Genomic DNA, 16,918 nt, shown 5'->3' on the forward strand with positions numbered 1-16,918 from the left:
CCACAAACACCTGACATCTCCACCCTGGGCCTGTGATGTTGGGGAGGTGGTTGTCAGGGCTGCATCTCCCTGTCCTGTCCTATGTCACTGTAGTGGAGGAGCTGGTCACCAGTGACGCCTTCGCCTGGACACAGGCCCAAGTCCAAGAAACAGCCACGCTGTAGGAAGTCCTAGGGTGCTGTACAAATGGCCACATGTGGTAGTCAAAGCAGAAGGAATTCATTCTTTCTCAGCTCTGGGGGTCAGAAATCAGAGTTCATGGTGTTGGCAGGCCATCCCTCTGGGGAAGGAGACTTCCTTGCCTCTCCCAGCTTCTGGTGGACCCAGGAGTTCCTTGGCTTGTGGCCACATCACTCCCATCTCTGCTCTGTCTTCACATGGTGTCTTCCCTCTGTCTCTCTGTCATTGGGTTTAGGGCCCACCAGGATAATCCAGGATGATCCATCTCAACCCTTGACTTAATCACACCTGCAAAGATCCCATTTCCAAATAAGGCTACACAGGTTCTGGGGCCAGGTTACGGTCGTATCTTTTCAGGGCCACATGGACCCTCCACATGCCTGCTCCAGAGAAGCGGAGGCCTGAAGAGGCTGCGTGGCTCTGAGGGCTGAGCCCAGCCCAGCTCCTCACCCCGCCCAAGAATGGCCTCTGTGACCGCATCCCATCTGTGGCATGACTGTATGTACCAGGCTCTGTGCTGACCACCGCTGGTGACCAATGAACAGGGCAAGCAGAGGGGCCTCCCCTGAAGAACGTTCTAGAGAAGAGGGCCCCCTCCACCTTTCAGCCCCAGGAGGAGTGGATAAGGGCAGTGGGTAAATTAGAGGGAGGGAGGCCGGAAGTGAAGGGAAATGTTCCTTTGGGTGGAACGGTGACTGTCCGGCGGAGGCACTGAACCCAGTGAGAAGCACACAGGGTACCTCGCCTGCAGACCGCAGCTGCCCGGTCAGCATGGACGAGCCCGCTGGTGACTAGCTGTCACCAACACTGTGCTGCACACGTCCACCTTCTCTAGGAGAGGCACACGGCTGCTGAAGAGACTTCATGGTACCTGAGAACACACGTGCCAGGGGCTCTGAAACAACTCCCACACCTGCTGGTCAAACCTGATAGGACATCAGAGACTCCACACACAAAGTGGGGCCCAGGCGGAGGTGTGCCACTTGCCAGGTGGGGGCTTCAGGTGTGGGCATCAGGTGTGGATGTCACGTGTCAGGAGGTCGGGTGTGGGGAGGTCGGGTGTGGGGAGGTCAGGTGTGAGGACAAGCATCTGTAAAGGGAGTGGCTGGCAAGGGTGAGGGCTGCAGATCACTTGGGGGAGGGGCTCTGGTGGCAAAGTTCGACCTTCCACCTGGAGGAGGACCGGGGGCCGCAGGAGGTGGGGAGGGTCCTGGCTAAAGATGGCAGGTGCGAGACCCACGGTGGACAGTGCCTGGCACCAATTCCAGGGCTGTCAGGGGATGAGGTCCCAGGCAGTAAGGAGGGCCAGAGGGGCAACATCACAAAGAGGCAGTTCTTGGGAAGACGTGGGCCTGCAGGGCTTCTGCCTGGGGGCAGCAATCCTTCTACAAAGGCCTTCTGTGACCTCAGGTCTGCCTCTACTGTCCACAAGAGGCCCGAACAGCACTCTGAGCACGGTCACAACTCTAGCCGCCCTAAGCGCAGTCGCTCCTTCGACCACGGCCCCGCTCCAGTGAGGTGGAGAGGATGGCGTCTTGGGAGCGGTTCCATCTGACACCACCCCTCAGCACAAGCTGGAACCTGCTTGCCACACAGACACCCCAGGCGCCCCACTTTAAAACCTCTGCCCGTGGGTCCTTGGCGACCGCCTGAAGGGCGAGGTCTGAACCGAGCACCTTCAAGAGCTGGCTGAGCTCCGGCCTGTCTCCCCGGGGGACACACAGTGACAGAGCGGGCCTGCAGTCAAGGGCCACTTCCCAGCCCCTGCTCTGTGTCTCCTGGAGGCATCATGACAGGGGCCAGCAGGCAGTGAGCATGTGCGCAGCCCACAGAGCCCCCACCTGGCTGGCCAGGTCAGCAGCTAAGCCACCAGCCCCAGACAGGCCTCTTTGGCCCCAGCTCCCAAAGGTGGGGAAGGCAGGCGTGGCTTCCTCTGCCCCCCATCTGCGAGGTGGGGTCGCCCAAAGCGCCAGGTGACGTGCAGCCAACCCAAGGGAAGCCAGCATGTGTGGGCTTAAGGGAAGCAGCAGGACAGAACCATGGGGGCCATACCCTCCTCCCCAGAGACACAGACAGACATACAGACACAACGCACAGACACAACACAGACAGGCAGACACACGCAGACACAACACACACAGACGGGCAGACAGTACAGGGTGGGCAGCATTCACAGGTGGGGCTCCTCACACTTGTCCCAGGGACACTCCCTGTGCCCCGGGGATCCTGCCTCACTGCTGTCAGTTCCCACGGGCGGGCAGAGGCGCCCTCATCCCGGTTAGCAGCAGGCTTCCACACAAAGCTAGTGAAGGACTGCAGAAACTTTGTTTAAAGTTTACACATGGTAACATCACAACAAACAGACGCTGCCATGGCAACAGGGTCCAAACAGAGGCCAGCGGGTATCCGGGGCTGGCGTTGGGCCCGGAGCCACGGCAACCAGCCATCAACAGAGCAAGTGACCGGCAATCAGGCTTGTCACAGGTCATGGGCGGGCAACACCCACACCAGCCCATCACGGCCCGCCACACCCCCGGGCAGGGCAAGGTGGTTCTGCCACGGCCGAGCTGCTGCCACCTCCAGCGGGCACAGCAGTCTCAGGTATTGCACCCGAGAGTACCACCGACCCCACAGACGAGGCCACCCCCCAGAAATCTCACTCTACAAAGTGCAAAAGTGAAACGACCCCAGGTGGCCCTCTCCAACCGCTCACCACCTCCCCCGAGTACCTGGTCCCCCGCTCAGTTCTCCAGCCCCTCCAGCAGGACCCCATGAACTGCCAACCTGGGCCGCTGCCATCCTGGGCTCCCCTGGCCTGGGCACCACATCCCTCTCTGGTGTATCTATCCTCAAAATGGAGTCATAACCATGCTAACCACCTAGGGACCTGGCGAGGGTGCTAGAACATTAGTTCTGCTTGTCTGCAGGCATGTATGTGCACACAGGTGTGTGTGCATGTATACTGTGTGCACACGTGCATTTCTGTGAGTGCATGTGTGTATGCGTGTACGTGTGCATGTGCGGGTATGTGTGTGCCCATGCCATGTCTATGCATGGGTGTATGTGTTCATGTGGGTGCATGTATGTGTGTGGGTGATAAGTGTACATGTGAGGTACGTGCACATATACCTGTACCCGTGTGTGCACCTGTGCACGTGCACATATGTTTGCGTGTACTGTAGCCTGACGGCAAGCTTTGTGGAAGGAATTGTGGGCAACGGTTAAGAAAACCTCCACCACCTGCTGCCTGACACAGGGCAAGCCGGTGGGTGACGGAGGCCGAGTAGTCAAGGACGGGAGCCCAGATGGGCCTGCCCGGCTCCAGGAGCACTCGGCCCAGTGTCGAGCCCCCTGTATTCCTGGGAGCATGGACCCACCTCGCCTACACGCCCGGAGCAGGGACCCACCGCACCCACACACCCACACCTAGTGAGAGGTCTCCTGGCAGCAGAACCTAACTTCAACCTCCTGAATTCTCCCAGTTATGCTTCCCCTTTGAAAAGCGCTTTCCCTTCGTGAAGGATGGCCTGAATCTAAGTACTATTTGTTTATCGAGGAGATTCTGTAACACACACACAGGCACTAAGCAAAGATAAAGCTGCTGCAGAGTCAGTTCCAGGAATGATAATCACCACTGGGACGTGCGGATCCTTCTGGTGTTCCTGGATTGTTCTAGATTGCTCTCTCCCTAGCTGCATCCACCTATTATGTGCGTGGAGGGAGAGCTGCATGTCTATGCATACATGTGTGCAACATACATAAACACACATGCTCATGCCCATGTGGGCAAAACTAGCTCCTGGGTCAGCAGGTCAAACATGGGTCATCACAAGAAATAGACTCCATCCTGTCACAGCCTCCCAGGGCCACGGGCAGATGGACAGGCCAAGCGGGCCTGGGCAGACTTGGGGTGGCCAGGGCGGCGGGGTGTGCCGGCTCAGTGTCCACCCACCTCCTCACAGCTGTACAGCCCACATGGCTGTTTTCTCCTGCAGCCTCTCATGGGCTGTGTGGGGCAATAGGTAGCGGAATTAACTGGTAGTTTTAGCCCTGTTGCCCATGTGCCCCTGTGGAGACAGCAGGAGCCCAGGGGGTTGAAAATCTGGGGGGACCAATCTGGACAATTTCACGTCCCTCAACATGGCTTTCCACAAGGGAACACCCTCCCACATCGCGCCACAGGGAGAAGCATGAGAGGAAGGCCACCTATCGCAAGTGGGCACCCGGTTTGCCGCCCTGTGCCAAGCCACCGGTCACCAGGTTCACACATGGCCCAGATTCCACACACAAAGCCAAAACCCTGTGGGCCAACCCCAGGTCTTAGGGAGAAGCACAGCCTACGCACCTGCAGGCCTCTCAGACCCCCGGGGTGCAGCTCTTCTCCCACCCATGCACCTGAGGGACTCCAGGGTGTGACCTCCAGGGCACGGCCCCTCTCCTATCCACACACCTGAGGGACCTCCACAGTGTGAACTCCAGGGTGTGGCCCTTCTCCCACCCCCTGGCCTGGCTCCTTTGAGAGTCCAGGCCATGAATGACAGGGGGTGGGTGGCTGCTCGAGGTGAAAAGACAACAAGGTCTCAGCAACTAACAACCAAAATGCAGCATACCAGCCTCGAGGGCACACGAATCAAGAACAACGTAAAATAACGCAGGCCTAAGCGTGTTCTTCCAACAACAGGCGACTAGGGGGACAGGCGCTGGGCTAGGGCAGCTGTGACTTCTCAGGTGTGACCGTGGCAATAGGAGTGAAGGGGGCTTTACCTTCAGAGGTGCTTTGACGTGTGGGGGGAGGCGCGGAAACATCTCTGCTTACCCCCACATGTCCAGGGAAAAGATGTGTGAACACGCACACACATGCACAGACGTGCACACACACACACGGACACAAGGACACATGCCACACATGTACACACCACACGTGTACTGCACACAGGTACACACATGCACAGGTATGCACAGAATGAAACACACACACACATACCCATACAGGGACATGTGCACACATACACACACATGCAAGCACATATACCCTCATACACACAGGGACACACATGGACACATGGACACATGGAAGCTGTGTGGTGGAGACACAGGTCTGCCCTGGACCATTACTTCAACTTTTCTGCACACGGACATTTTCACAGTGGACGTGACAAAGAGCCGCGGGAAGGAGTGGCAGGATGGGTATCAGGCACCCTGCCCCGCACTGGGGTGCCGTGTGGCCAGTCCCACACTCACTTGATCTTGCTGAAGACAATGTCCACGTCAGTGACGGTCACGGTTCTGCCATCAATGACCTGGCAGTCTCGGCACAGCTTGGACCAGTTCTTCCCGTGCATCTCGCGGCCCGTGGCCCGCGTGTCCCCGTGCACCGCAAACCTGCGGAAGGCTTCCTCCAGGGCGCTGAGCTCCGGGGCTGCTGCGCCCTCAGGGGCGCCTTCTGACTCCTGCGAGAGCCGCTTGGCTGCTTTCTCCCTCGTGGGGTCCCCCGGAGACTTGGGAGGTGTCTTGTTGGCGGCCTTGGTAGTCTTGGCCTTGCTGTCAGCCATGCTGCTGGGAGAAGTGGAGAAGAAAGCGGTCATTGTGGTCATCCCTGCAGGCACTCAGATGGTGCAGGGGTGAGATACAGGAGACCTTCCGGGGCGGTGCGTCCAGCCCCAGGGCCTCCTCGGGTGAGATACAGGAGGCCTTCCGGGGCGGTGCGTCCAGCCCCAGGGCCTCCTCGGGTGAGATACAGGAGGCCTTCCGGGGCGGTGCGTCCAGCCCCAGGGCCTCCTCGGGTGAGATACAGGAGGCCTTCCGGGGCGGTGCGTCCAGCCCCAGGGCCTCCTCGGGTGAGATACAGGAGGCCTTCCGGGGCGGTGCGTCCAGCCCCAGGGCCTCCTCGGGTGAGATACAGGAGGCCTTCCGGGGCGGTGCGTCCAGCCCCAGGGCCTCCTCGGGCGAGCTCCTGGTCAGCAGGAGGGCGCAGAGCCAGCTGCCCATGAGGCATGCAGGAGAGAGGTGTGGGGAGCACTTTGGCTCCTCCCAGCACCTGCACCACCCCCCCATGAGGGGGGCTCCTCTGGGAGAGCCGGGGGCCTCGGGCCAGGCGGCTGGGGGTCCAGCCTGGCCACATGCAAACCCAGTCCCCCGGGCCTCCGGCCCCTGGGCCCCCTACTCACCTCTGCCCCCACTGCCCTCCCTGTAGTCTTGAACCCACAGCCTCCCATTGGCGGGCTGTGTGAGGTGGCCTGCAGGGGTCACGGGGACAGCAGCTTGCATGTGTCTGAGCACACATATGTGGAGCCTACCACTGACCGGAGCAGAGTGTCGGGTCCCTGGGGGCTTTGAGGACGTCCCGGGTTCATGTGCCTCCCTGCTCGTGCCCAGACCTGGCAGAGGATGCCATCTGGGCTGAGGCCGGGCTGGGACACAGGCCATGGAGGCCAACCCCGCCGGGCCCTCAGGGTCCCAAAGATGTCCCTCCATGCCCCAAGACAGGATAAGTCTCTGAACCTGAGGGTGCTGCCACTGCCCCTTGAGAGCAGGGGCAACGTGTTACCACAGTACCACCAAAGTGGGTACAGGCAGACCCGAATCCAGGCAGGAGAGTCCATGGTACCCTCAACCCCAGATTCTGGGATCTCAACACTTTCTGGCTGAAGGACGGCAGGGCCCAGCATGGGGGGCTTTCTGAGAAACCAGACTGCAAGACTCCCCAAAATAGACAGAGGGATCTAAGGAAGCAAGCCCTGACCTGAGCGCCCCAAGGCCCCCCACCTGTCCCCTCCCACTCCCAAGATGGCCCTGACGCGCAAATCACTGGCCAGAAAACCATCCTCACCTTTAGGGGGCACCAGGACACCCTAAAAATGGAGGGCTGGTGGGGGGAGGGAGGGGACGAGAGGCCAGCGTGGAGAGCAGGAATTAAATTAGGGACATCGCAGGAGACCGGGCCTGCAGGAGAAAGTCCACAGGCCAGCCCCCGGGGCTGAGCCCTGGGGCGGGCCTGTGGATGGGAGCGGCCCTCCTCCACAAGGGCAAGGGTGCCCAGCGATAGCTCTGAAGGGATCCCAGAGGTAATAAAGGCAGGGAGGGGCCTGGGGTCAGGTTCCGGCTTTATCACTGACACCATTTCTGTGTCTGAAACAGTAGTTTCTCAGGGGACTGGCCACATGTTCACCACAGGATCTCTGATGTCTTGAGAAGGAAAAGCTGCTCAGAATTTTCTAGAAGTGTTAGTCAGTTTGCAGAGCTGCTGTGCGAACGCTTCATCGAAGAGGAGAAATGTCTTTTACAAAGCTTCAAACTCAGTCTAAGAAATGTCTTGTGAGAAAAAAAGGTGGGAAGAAACCACAGCAAGATGGTATCGGGCTTTTCTTTGGGTGTCAGGATGATGGGTAGTTTCCTCTCGTGCTCATCTGTGTTTTTCACATTTCCTACGGGTGCTATTTTACAATGAGGAAGAGGTAAACTGTTTTACATGGCACTGAACCATGACACCCAAGCCAGAGAGTGAGGCCTGCAGCAGGCTCCGCCCCACCCTCCAAGGGACAGGACCTGGGTGGGCACTGCCCGGGCCCCCCGCCCTCAGTGTGCATTCCCTGAATTCTGTGGGGCAAACAGGCGCACACGGCATGGAGCGTCTCCGGGGAGCTGGCAGCCAAGGCTCCACAAGTCCCACGGATAGCGGTAATGCCTGCGAGGTGCTCTAGGTATTCTGGAGATAAACTGAGATACGTACGCAGATGGGGGTTATCTGAGAACCTCAACATGTGGGACCCAGCTAGAAAGAAGGGAGACAAGGGACAGCCCAGGAAAGGCAACGGGAGGTGGCACAGCCACGCAGGGCCGCACACCTCACTCACAGGAGAGGACTTGGCACTCACTCAGGAGTGTTTCTAAGTGCGCATGGAGCTCAGCCTTCACAGTAGATTAAAGAGGGAGAAAGAATGGACGCGATACAAAAATGCCTGCCCTCCTAAAGGCTACCTTCTAGTTGGGAGACAGGCAATAAACGCACAAATAAATACTGTATCATCCGGCAGTAAGAAGTGCTCTGAGGAGAAATGAAGGCAGGTAACAGAGGGGCCCGCAGGCGGTTTTAGACAGAGCGGGAGTGGAACATTAGAGTGGAGACCAGCAGGAAGTGCGGGGACCAGCATGACGATCACTGGGAGTGGCACACTTCAGCGGCACGGTGCCGGCGCGGCACAGACGCTGGCCTGGGTGAGCTAGGCAGACTGCAATTCTGACTCAGGTCAGGCACGCCCACCACAGCCAGGTGGCCATGAGGTGAGAGTGGCATGAAGGTCTGTGCAGAAGAGACTAAAAGAGCACAGATCAGGCTAGCATCAGGTCTCTCCTCTGCAGCCCTGGGCACCAAACACGCAGACACTTTAAATGTTCTGAGGAAACTGCTTAAAACTGAGACTATCTTCTTTTTTTTTTCAATTTTTATGGTGCTTTAAGTGAATGTTTATAAACCAAGTCGGGCTCTCATACAAAAACTTATATACACCTGCTACATACTCCTAGTTGCTCTTGAGACAGCACACTCCTTCCCTCCACTCTCTATTTTTGTGTCCATTCGGCCAGCTTCTGTCCCCCTCGGCCCTCTCATCTCCTCTCCAGACAGGAGCTGCCCACATAGTCTCATGTGTCTACTTGATTCAGGATGCTCACTCTTCACCAGTATCATTTTCTATCCCATAGTCCAGTCCAATCCCTGTCTGAAAAGTTGGCTTTGGGAATGGTTCCTGTCTTGGGCTAACAGAAGGTCTGGGGGCCATGACCTCCGGGGTCCTTCTAGTCTCAGTCAGACCATTAAGTCTGGTCTTTTTATGAGAATTTGGGGTCTGCATCCCACTGTTCTCCTGCTCCCTCAGGGGTCCTCTGTTGTGTTCCCTGTCAGGGCAGTCATCGGTTGTAGCTGGGCACCATCTAGTTCTTCTGGTCTCAGGCTGATGTAGAATCTGATTCATGTGGCCCTTTCTGTCTCTTGGGCTCATAATTACCTTGTGTCTTTGGTGTTCTTCATTCTCCTTTGGTCCAGGTGGGTTGAGACAAATAGATGCATCTTAGATGGCTGCTTGCTATCGTTTAAGACCCCAGACTCCACTCTCCAAAGTGGGATGCAGAATGTTTTCTTAATAGATTTTATTATGCCAATTGACTTAGATGTCCCCTGAAACCGTGGTCCCCAAACCCCTGCCCCTGCTACGCTGGCCTTCGAAGCAGTTTATTCCAGAACCTTCTTTGCTTTTTTAGTCGAGTTGTGCTGATCTCGCCTGTATTGTGTATTGTCTTTCCCGTCACCTAAAATAGTTCTTATCTATTATCTAATTAGTGAAAACCCCTCTCCCTCCCTCTCTCCCTGCTCTCGTAACCATCAAAGAATATTTTCTTCTCTGTTTAGACTATTTTTTGAGTTCTTATAATAGTGGTCTTATACAATATTTGTCCTTTTGCAACTGATGAATTTCACTCAGCATAAGCCTTCCAGGTTCCTCCATGTTATGAAATGTTTCACAGATTCCTCACTGTTCTGTATCGATGCGTAGTATTCCATTGTGTGAATATACCATAATTTATTTATCCATTCATCCGTTGATGGGCACCTTGGTTGCTTCCATCTTTTTGCTATTGTAAACAGTGCTGCAGTAAACATGGGTGTGCATATATCTGTTCTTGTAAAGGCTCTTATTTCTCTAGGATATATTCCAAGGAGTGGGATTACTGGATCGTATGGCAGTTCTATTTCTAAGTTTTTAAGGAAGTGCCAAATCGATTTCCAAAGTGGTTGTACCATTTTACATTCCCACCAGCAGTGTATAAGTGTTCCAGTCTCTCCACAACCTTTCCAATATTTATTGTTTTGTGTTTTTTGGATTAATACCAGCCTTGTTGGAATAAGATGGAATCTCATTGTAGTTTTGATTTGCATTTTTCTAATGGCTAATGATCTTGAGCACTTCCTCATGTATCTGTTAGCTACATGAATGTCTTCTTCAGTAAAGTGTCTGTTCATATCCTTTGTCCATTTTTTAATTGGGTTATTTGTCCTTTTGTAGTTGAGTTTTTGCAGTATCATGTAGATTTTAGAGATAAGACACTGATCAGAAATGTCATAGCTAAATACTTTTTCCCAGTCTGTAGGTAGTCGTTTTACTCTTCTGGTGAAGTCTTTGGATGAGCATAGGTGTTTGATTTTTAGGAGCTCCCAGTTATCTAGTTTTTCTTCTACATTCTTTATAATGTTTTCTACACTGTTTATGCCATGCATTAGGGCTCCTAAAGTTGTCCCTATTTTTTCTTCCATGATCTTTATTGTTTTAGATTCTATATTTAGGTCTTTGACCCATTTTGAGTTAGTTTTTGTGCATGAAGTGAGGTATGGGTCTTGTTTCATTTTTTTGCAGATGGATATCCAGTTATGCCAGCACCATTTGTTAAAAGACTGTCTTTTCCCCAATTAACTGACACTGGGCCTTTGTCAAATATCAACTGCTCATACGTGGATGGATTTATGTCTGGATTCTCAATTCTGTTCCATCGGTCCATGTATCTGTTGTACCAGTACCAGGCTGTTTTGACTGCCGTGGCGATATAATAGGTTCTAAAATCAGGTAAAGTAAGGCCTCCTACTTTGTTCTTCTTTTTCAGTAATGCTTTACTTATCCGGGGCCTCTACCCCTTCCATATAAAGTTGGTGATTTTTTTCTCCATCTCATTAAAAACTGTAGTTGGAATGTGGATCAGAATTGCATTGTATCTATAGATGGCTTTTGGTAGAATTGACATTTTTACAATGTTATGTCTTCATATCCATGAGCAAGGTATGTTTTCCACTTATGTAGGTCTCTTGCAATAGTGTCTTGTAGTTTTCTTCGTATAGGTCTTTTACGTCTTTGGTAAGATTTATTCCTAAGTATTTTATCTTCTTGGGGACTACAGTAAATGGTATTGATTTGGTGATTTCCTCTTTGATGTTCTTTTTGTAGGTGCAGAGGAATCCAACTGATTTTTGTATGTTTATCTTGTATCCCGATACTCTGCTGAACTCTTCTATTAGTTTCAGTAGTTTTCTGGAGGATTCCTTAGGGTTTTCTGTGTATTAAGATCATGTCATCAGCAAATAGAGATACTTTTACTTCTTCCTTACCCATCTGGATGCCCTTTATTTCTTTATCTAGCCTAATTTCTCTGGCCAGGACCTCTAGCACAATGTTGAATAAGAGTGGTGATAAAGGGCACCCTTGTCTGGTTCCCGATCTCAAGGGGAATGCTTTCAGGCTCTCTCCATTTAGGATGATGTTGGCTATCGACTTTGTATAAATCCCCTTTATTATATAGAGGAATTTTCCTTCTATTCCTATTTTGCTGAGAGCTTTTATGATGAATGGGTGTTGGACTTTGTCAAAGGCCTTTTCTGCATCAATTGATAAAATCATGTGATTCTTCTCTTTTATTTTATTTATGTGGTAGATTACATTAATTGTTTTTCTAATGTTGTACCATCCCTGCATACCTGGTATGAATCCCACTTGGTCATGGTGAATTATTTTTTGGATATATTGTTGAATTCTATTGGCTAGAATTTTGTGGAGGATTTTTGGATCTAAGTTCATGAGGGATATAGGGCTCTAATTTTCTTTTTTTTGTGGTGTCTTTACCTGGTTTTGGTATCAGGGATATGGTGGCTTCATTGAGTGAGTTTGGTAGTATTCCGTCCTTTTCTATGCTCTGACATACCTTTAGTAGTAGTGGTGTTAACTCTTCTCTGAAAGTTTGGTAGAACTCTGCAGTGAAGCTGTCCGGACCAGGGCTTTTTTTTTTTTTATTATTATTATTGGGAGTTTTTTTTTTATTACCTTTTCAATCTCTTCTTTTGTCATGGGTTTATTTAGTTGTTCTACCCCTGTCTGTGTTAGTTTAGGTAGACAGTGAGTTTCTAGGAATTCATCCATTTCTTCTAGGTTTTCGAATTTGTTAGAGTACAGTTTTTCACAGTAATCTGATATGATTCTTTCAATTTCAGCTGGGTCTGTTGTAATATCGCCCATCTCATTTCTTATTCGGGTTATTTGCTTCCTCTCCTGTTTTTCTTTTGTCAGTTTGACCAATGGTTTATCAATTTTATTATTTTTTTCAGAGAACCAACTTTTGGTCTTGTTAACTCTTTTGATTGTTTTTCTGTTTTCTATTTCATTTAATTCTGCTCTAATTTTTATTATTTGCTTTCTTCTGGTGCCTGAGGGTTTCTTTTGTTGCTCTTTCTATTTGTTCAAATTGTAGGGATAATTTTTTTTTTATTTTGTCCCTTTCTTCTTTTTGTATGTGTGCATTTATTGATAGAAATTGACCTCTGGGCACTGCTTTCACTGTGTCCCAAAGGATCTGATGGGAAGTGTTTTCATTCTTATTGGATTCTATGAAGTTCCTTTTTCCATCCTTGATGTCTTCTATAACCCAGTCATTTTAATCAGGGTATTACTCAGTTTCCAAGTGTTTGATTTCTTTTCCCTGCTTTTTCTGTTATTGATTTCTACTTTTATGACCTTATGGTCAGAGTAGATGCTTTGTAATATTTCAGTGTTCTGGATTCTGCTAGGGCTTGCTTTATGACCTAATATGTGGTCTATTCTAGAGAAATTTCCACGTGCATTGGAAAAGAAAGTAGACTTGGCTGCTGTTGGATGGAGTGTTCTGTATATGTCTACGAGGTCAAGCTGGTTGATTGTGGCACTTAGATCTTCTGTGTCTTTGTTGAGCTTCTTTCTGGATGTTCTGTCCTTCACTGAAAGTGGTGTGTTGAAGTCTCCTACTATAATTGTGGCACTGCCTATCTAACTTTTCAATGCTGTTAGAGTTTATGTATCTTGCAGCCCTGTCACTGGGTGGATAAATATTTAATATGGTTATACCAAACTCATATGGTTATATGGATATGGATATAGTTATATGGTTATATTCTCCTGGTATATTGTCCCTTTAGTTATTATATAGTGTCCTTCCTTATCCTTTGTCATGGATTTAAATTTAAAGTCTATTTTGTCAGAAATTAATATTGCCACTCCTGCTCTTTTTTGATTGTTGTTTGCTTGATATATCTTTTTCCATCCTTTGAGTTTTAGTTGGTTTGTGTCTCTAAGTCTAAGCATAGAGACAGATCATGTTTTTTATCCATTCTGCCACTCTCTGTCTCTTTATTGGTGCATTTAGTCCATTTACGTTTAATGTGATTATGGATAGGTATGAGTTTAGCGCTGTCATTTTGATGTCTTTTTTTGTGTGTTTTTTTTTCCCACTTGATGTTTTGTGCTGAGTAGCTTATGTTTATGTATTGTCTTTTCCTCTTATTCGTTGTAGTTGGTTTTGTTTCTGCTGAGTCTCTATTTTTTTCCTTGTGTTTTATTTTGATGAGCAGGACTGTTAGTCTCCTTTTTGGTTACCTTAATATTAACCCCAATTTTCTAAGTTTAAAGCTAACTTACATTTCTTTATATCACCTTGTCTTCCTCTCCATAGAAAAGATCTATGACTACATTTCTTAGTTCCTCTTGTTTTAATGTTGTCTTCTTTTACCCATGACATCGCTGTTTACCTGTTTTGAGTATTTTTTTATCTTGATTTATTTTTGTGATTTCCCTATCTGGGTTGACATCTGATTGCTCTGCCCAGTGTTCTAGTCCTGGGTTGATATCTGATATTATTGATTTTCTAACCAGAGAATTCCCTTTAGTATTTCTTGCAGTTTTGGTTTGGTTTTCACAAATTCCCTAAACTTCTGTTTATCTGGAAATATCCTTATATTTGAGAGACAGTTTTGCTGGATATATGATTCTTGGCTGGCAATTTTTTTTTCCTTCAGTGCTTTATATAAGTCATCCCACTGCCTTCTTGCCTGCATGGTTTCTGCTGAGTTAACCAAGCTTATTCTTATTGACTCACCTTTGTAGGTGACTTTTCATTTATCCCTAGCTGCTCTTAAAACTCTCTCTTATCTTTGGTTTTGGCAAGTTTGATAATAATATGTCTTTGTGAATTTCTTTTAAGATCTACCTTATATGGAGTTCGATGAGCATCTTGGATAGATATCTTCTCATCTTTCACGATATCAGGGAAGTTTTCTGCCAACAAATCTTCAACAATTCTCTCTGTATTTTCTGTTATCCCTCCCTGTTCTGGTACTCCAGTTGCTTGTGGGTTATTTCTCTTGATAGAGTTCCACATGAGTCTCACGGTTTCTTCATTTTTTTTAATTCTTTTTGTCTGATTTTTCTTCAAGTATCCTGGTGGCAAGTGCTCTATCTTAAATCTCACAAATTCTGCCTTCTACTTGCTCAATTCTGCTCCTCTGACTTTCTTTTGAGCTGTCTAATTCTGTAATTTTATTGTTAATCTTTTGAATTTCTGATTGCTGTCTCTCTATGAATTCTTGCAGCTTATTAAATTTTTCATTGTGTTCTTGAATAACCTGTTTAATTTCTTCAACTGCTTTATCTTTGTGTTCCTTGGCTTGTTCTGCATATTGCCTCATCTCCTTCCTGATCTCCTTCCGGGTGTCTTGAAGAGTTCTGTATATTAATCTTTTGAATTCTGCATCTGGTAATTCCAGGAAGGCACCTTCATCCAGAAGATCCCTCAATTCCCTGTTCTGAGAGCTTGTTGAAGTGATCATGGTCTACTTCTTTATGTGATTTGATATTGACTGTTGTCTCTGAGCCATCTATAAGTTATTATATTAGTTTATTTTATGTTTGCTTACTGTATCCTAGCTTCTTGCTTTGTTTTGTTCTGATATGCCCAAATAGGCTGCTTGAGTGAGCTAGCTTGCTTGTTTTTGCCTTTGAAGCTCTAACATCCTGTCACCAGATGGCTAGAGCTGTTACCAGGTATATGAGCCTAGGGGTCCATTCACTTTTCTTGTATGGATTCAGCTCAGGTGTCCAGGTAGTTGGTCATCAAGTGTGTGGTACAGGCTCTGTCCTACAGTCTTAGAGGGGCAGGAGTGATTGGTATAGGTACATGTATCTGGTTGCAGCAGGGGGTCAAGCTCTGAACAAGACAGGGGGCTGACAACCATCCCCCAAGTATCTGTGAGGAAAGCTCATCCCTATTCCCTACAGCACACAAGTTGGTAGGTTGTGTAGACAGACCTTGGGCACCCAATGCTTTTGGTTGTGAGGATTGGGAGGTATCAGTTATCCTTGGACCCCAGTCGTGGGTGGTTGGGTGACCTGAGTGGAGCCACCAGTCCTTAGGCCCCTGATGTGGGTAGGCGAGGACCCTGTTTAATAGGCAAAGTGGTGTCAAACATCAAACACCCACCTCTCCCGCACACCTGAAACAGTTGCAGTCTGGTAACAACAGCCTATTCTCCTGAAATAGGCCTGCATGGGTCCATGCAGGGGGGAAAGTTATTCAAAGTCTGTGGACGATTTATGCCTGGACAGGAGCTGCTTCTGTCCTGAGCTCCCCAGATTAGTGGAGCTGGCAGATTATCTTTTCTCCCATTATGAATTTATTCCTTCTCCAAGGCTGGGAGAAGGGCTCAGGTCACGCAACAGGACCTATCTCAGGCCCAGGGAAATTGAAAGCCACTGAAGCCAGCTTCAGGGCACGGGGTGTGGTAAAATATATGCAAGTACTTAGCTTTTGCCAAGAGTGCTGTTCTTCTCTGGTTCTGGAGGTGTGAGTAGGCTATGCAGCTGGATGTTTCTCCCTGAGGAAACTGCAGCCTAACGGTACCACCAGCCTGCCACAGCCACTCCCGGGAATGGTTCCTGAGGGTTCCTGGCAATTCAGATCCCACAACTCCTCTCCACTTATGAACCATCTCTCCCTCCCCCTGCTGCTCAGTCCATTTCCTAACTTTGCCTTTCATGTTCAAGGCTTCTAGCTTGTCATAAATGTAATCTTTTCACTTGTTTTTTGGGTCTTTGTTGTAAGAGGGTTCACTGGAAGCGTCTGACTACTCCGCCATCTTGACCCTGCCCCCAAAACTGAGAATTTCTATACTCACTCAGACTATCACTCAAGTGTGAGGGTAGAATAATTTCTGTACCCAGAGAGAGTCACTGCATCAAAAACAATTGGTTGATGTCCAACCATTTCAGGAGGTAGCATATAATCAAGAACTGATGCTATTGAAGGAAGAAGTCCAAGCTGTACAGAAGGCATTGGAGAAAAAACAAAGCTCCAGGAATTGACTGAATACCAACTGAGATGTTTCAACAAACAGAAGCAGTTCTGGAGGTGCTCACTCATCTGTGCGAACAAATTTGGAAGACAGCTACCTGGCCAACTGACTGGAAAAAAATCCATATTTTTGCCCATTCCAAAGAAAGGTGATCCAGCAGAATGCAGAAATTAATGAAGAATATCATTAATATCATGCAAAATTAAAATCTTCTGAAGATCATTAAAAAGCAGCTGCAGCACTACATCAACAGGGAACTGCCAGAAATTCAAGATGGGTTCAGAAGAGGACATGGAACAAGGGATATCCTTGCTGATGTCAGATGGATCTTGGCTGAAAGCAGAGAATACCAGAAAGGTGTTTGTTGTTTGCTTGTTGTTGTTGTTCTTAGGTGCCCTCGGGTCAGTTCTAATTCATAGCAACCCTATGTACCACAGACCAAAACACTGCCCAATCCTGCATCATGCTCACAGTCATTGTTATGCTTGAGCCTATTGTTCCCACTATGCCAATCCATCTCACTGAGGGTCTTCCTCTTTTCCGCTGACC

General features: G+C 49.3%; 1 protein-coding gene across 2 annotated transcripts in view; it reads right to left on the reverse strand.

The window, feature by feature from the left end:
• TPPP (tubulin polymerization promoting protein) overlaps positions 1 to 16,918 on the reverse strand; it is a 58,114-nt gene that overhangs the window by 12,476 nt on the left and 28,720 nt on the right. Inside the window, exon 2 of one of the 2 annotated variants that reach the window (XM_064270302.1) lies at positions 5,422 to 5,733. In XM_064270302.1, the coding sequence (XP_064126372.1) occupies positions 5,422 to 5,732 (311 nt within the window). In that variant the 5' untranslated portion in view covers position 5,733. Of the gene's footprint in view, positions 1 to 5,421; positions 5,737 to 16,918 lie in introns of both variants that reach the window. The other variant, XM_064270303.1, reaches the window with a different exon arrangement.

The sequence above is a fragment of the Loxodonta africana genome, chromosome 2 (assembly GCF_030014295.1).
Source record: "Loxodonta africana isolate mLoxAfr1 chromosome 2, mLoxAfr1.hap2, whole genome shotgun sequence".
NCBI lineage: Eukaryota > Metazoa > Chordata > Mammalia > Proboscidea > Elephantidae > Loxodonta > Loxodonta africana.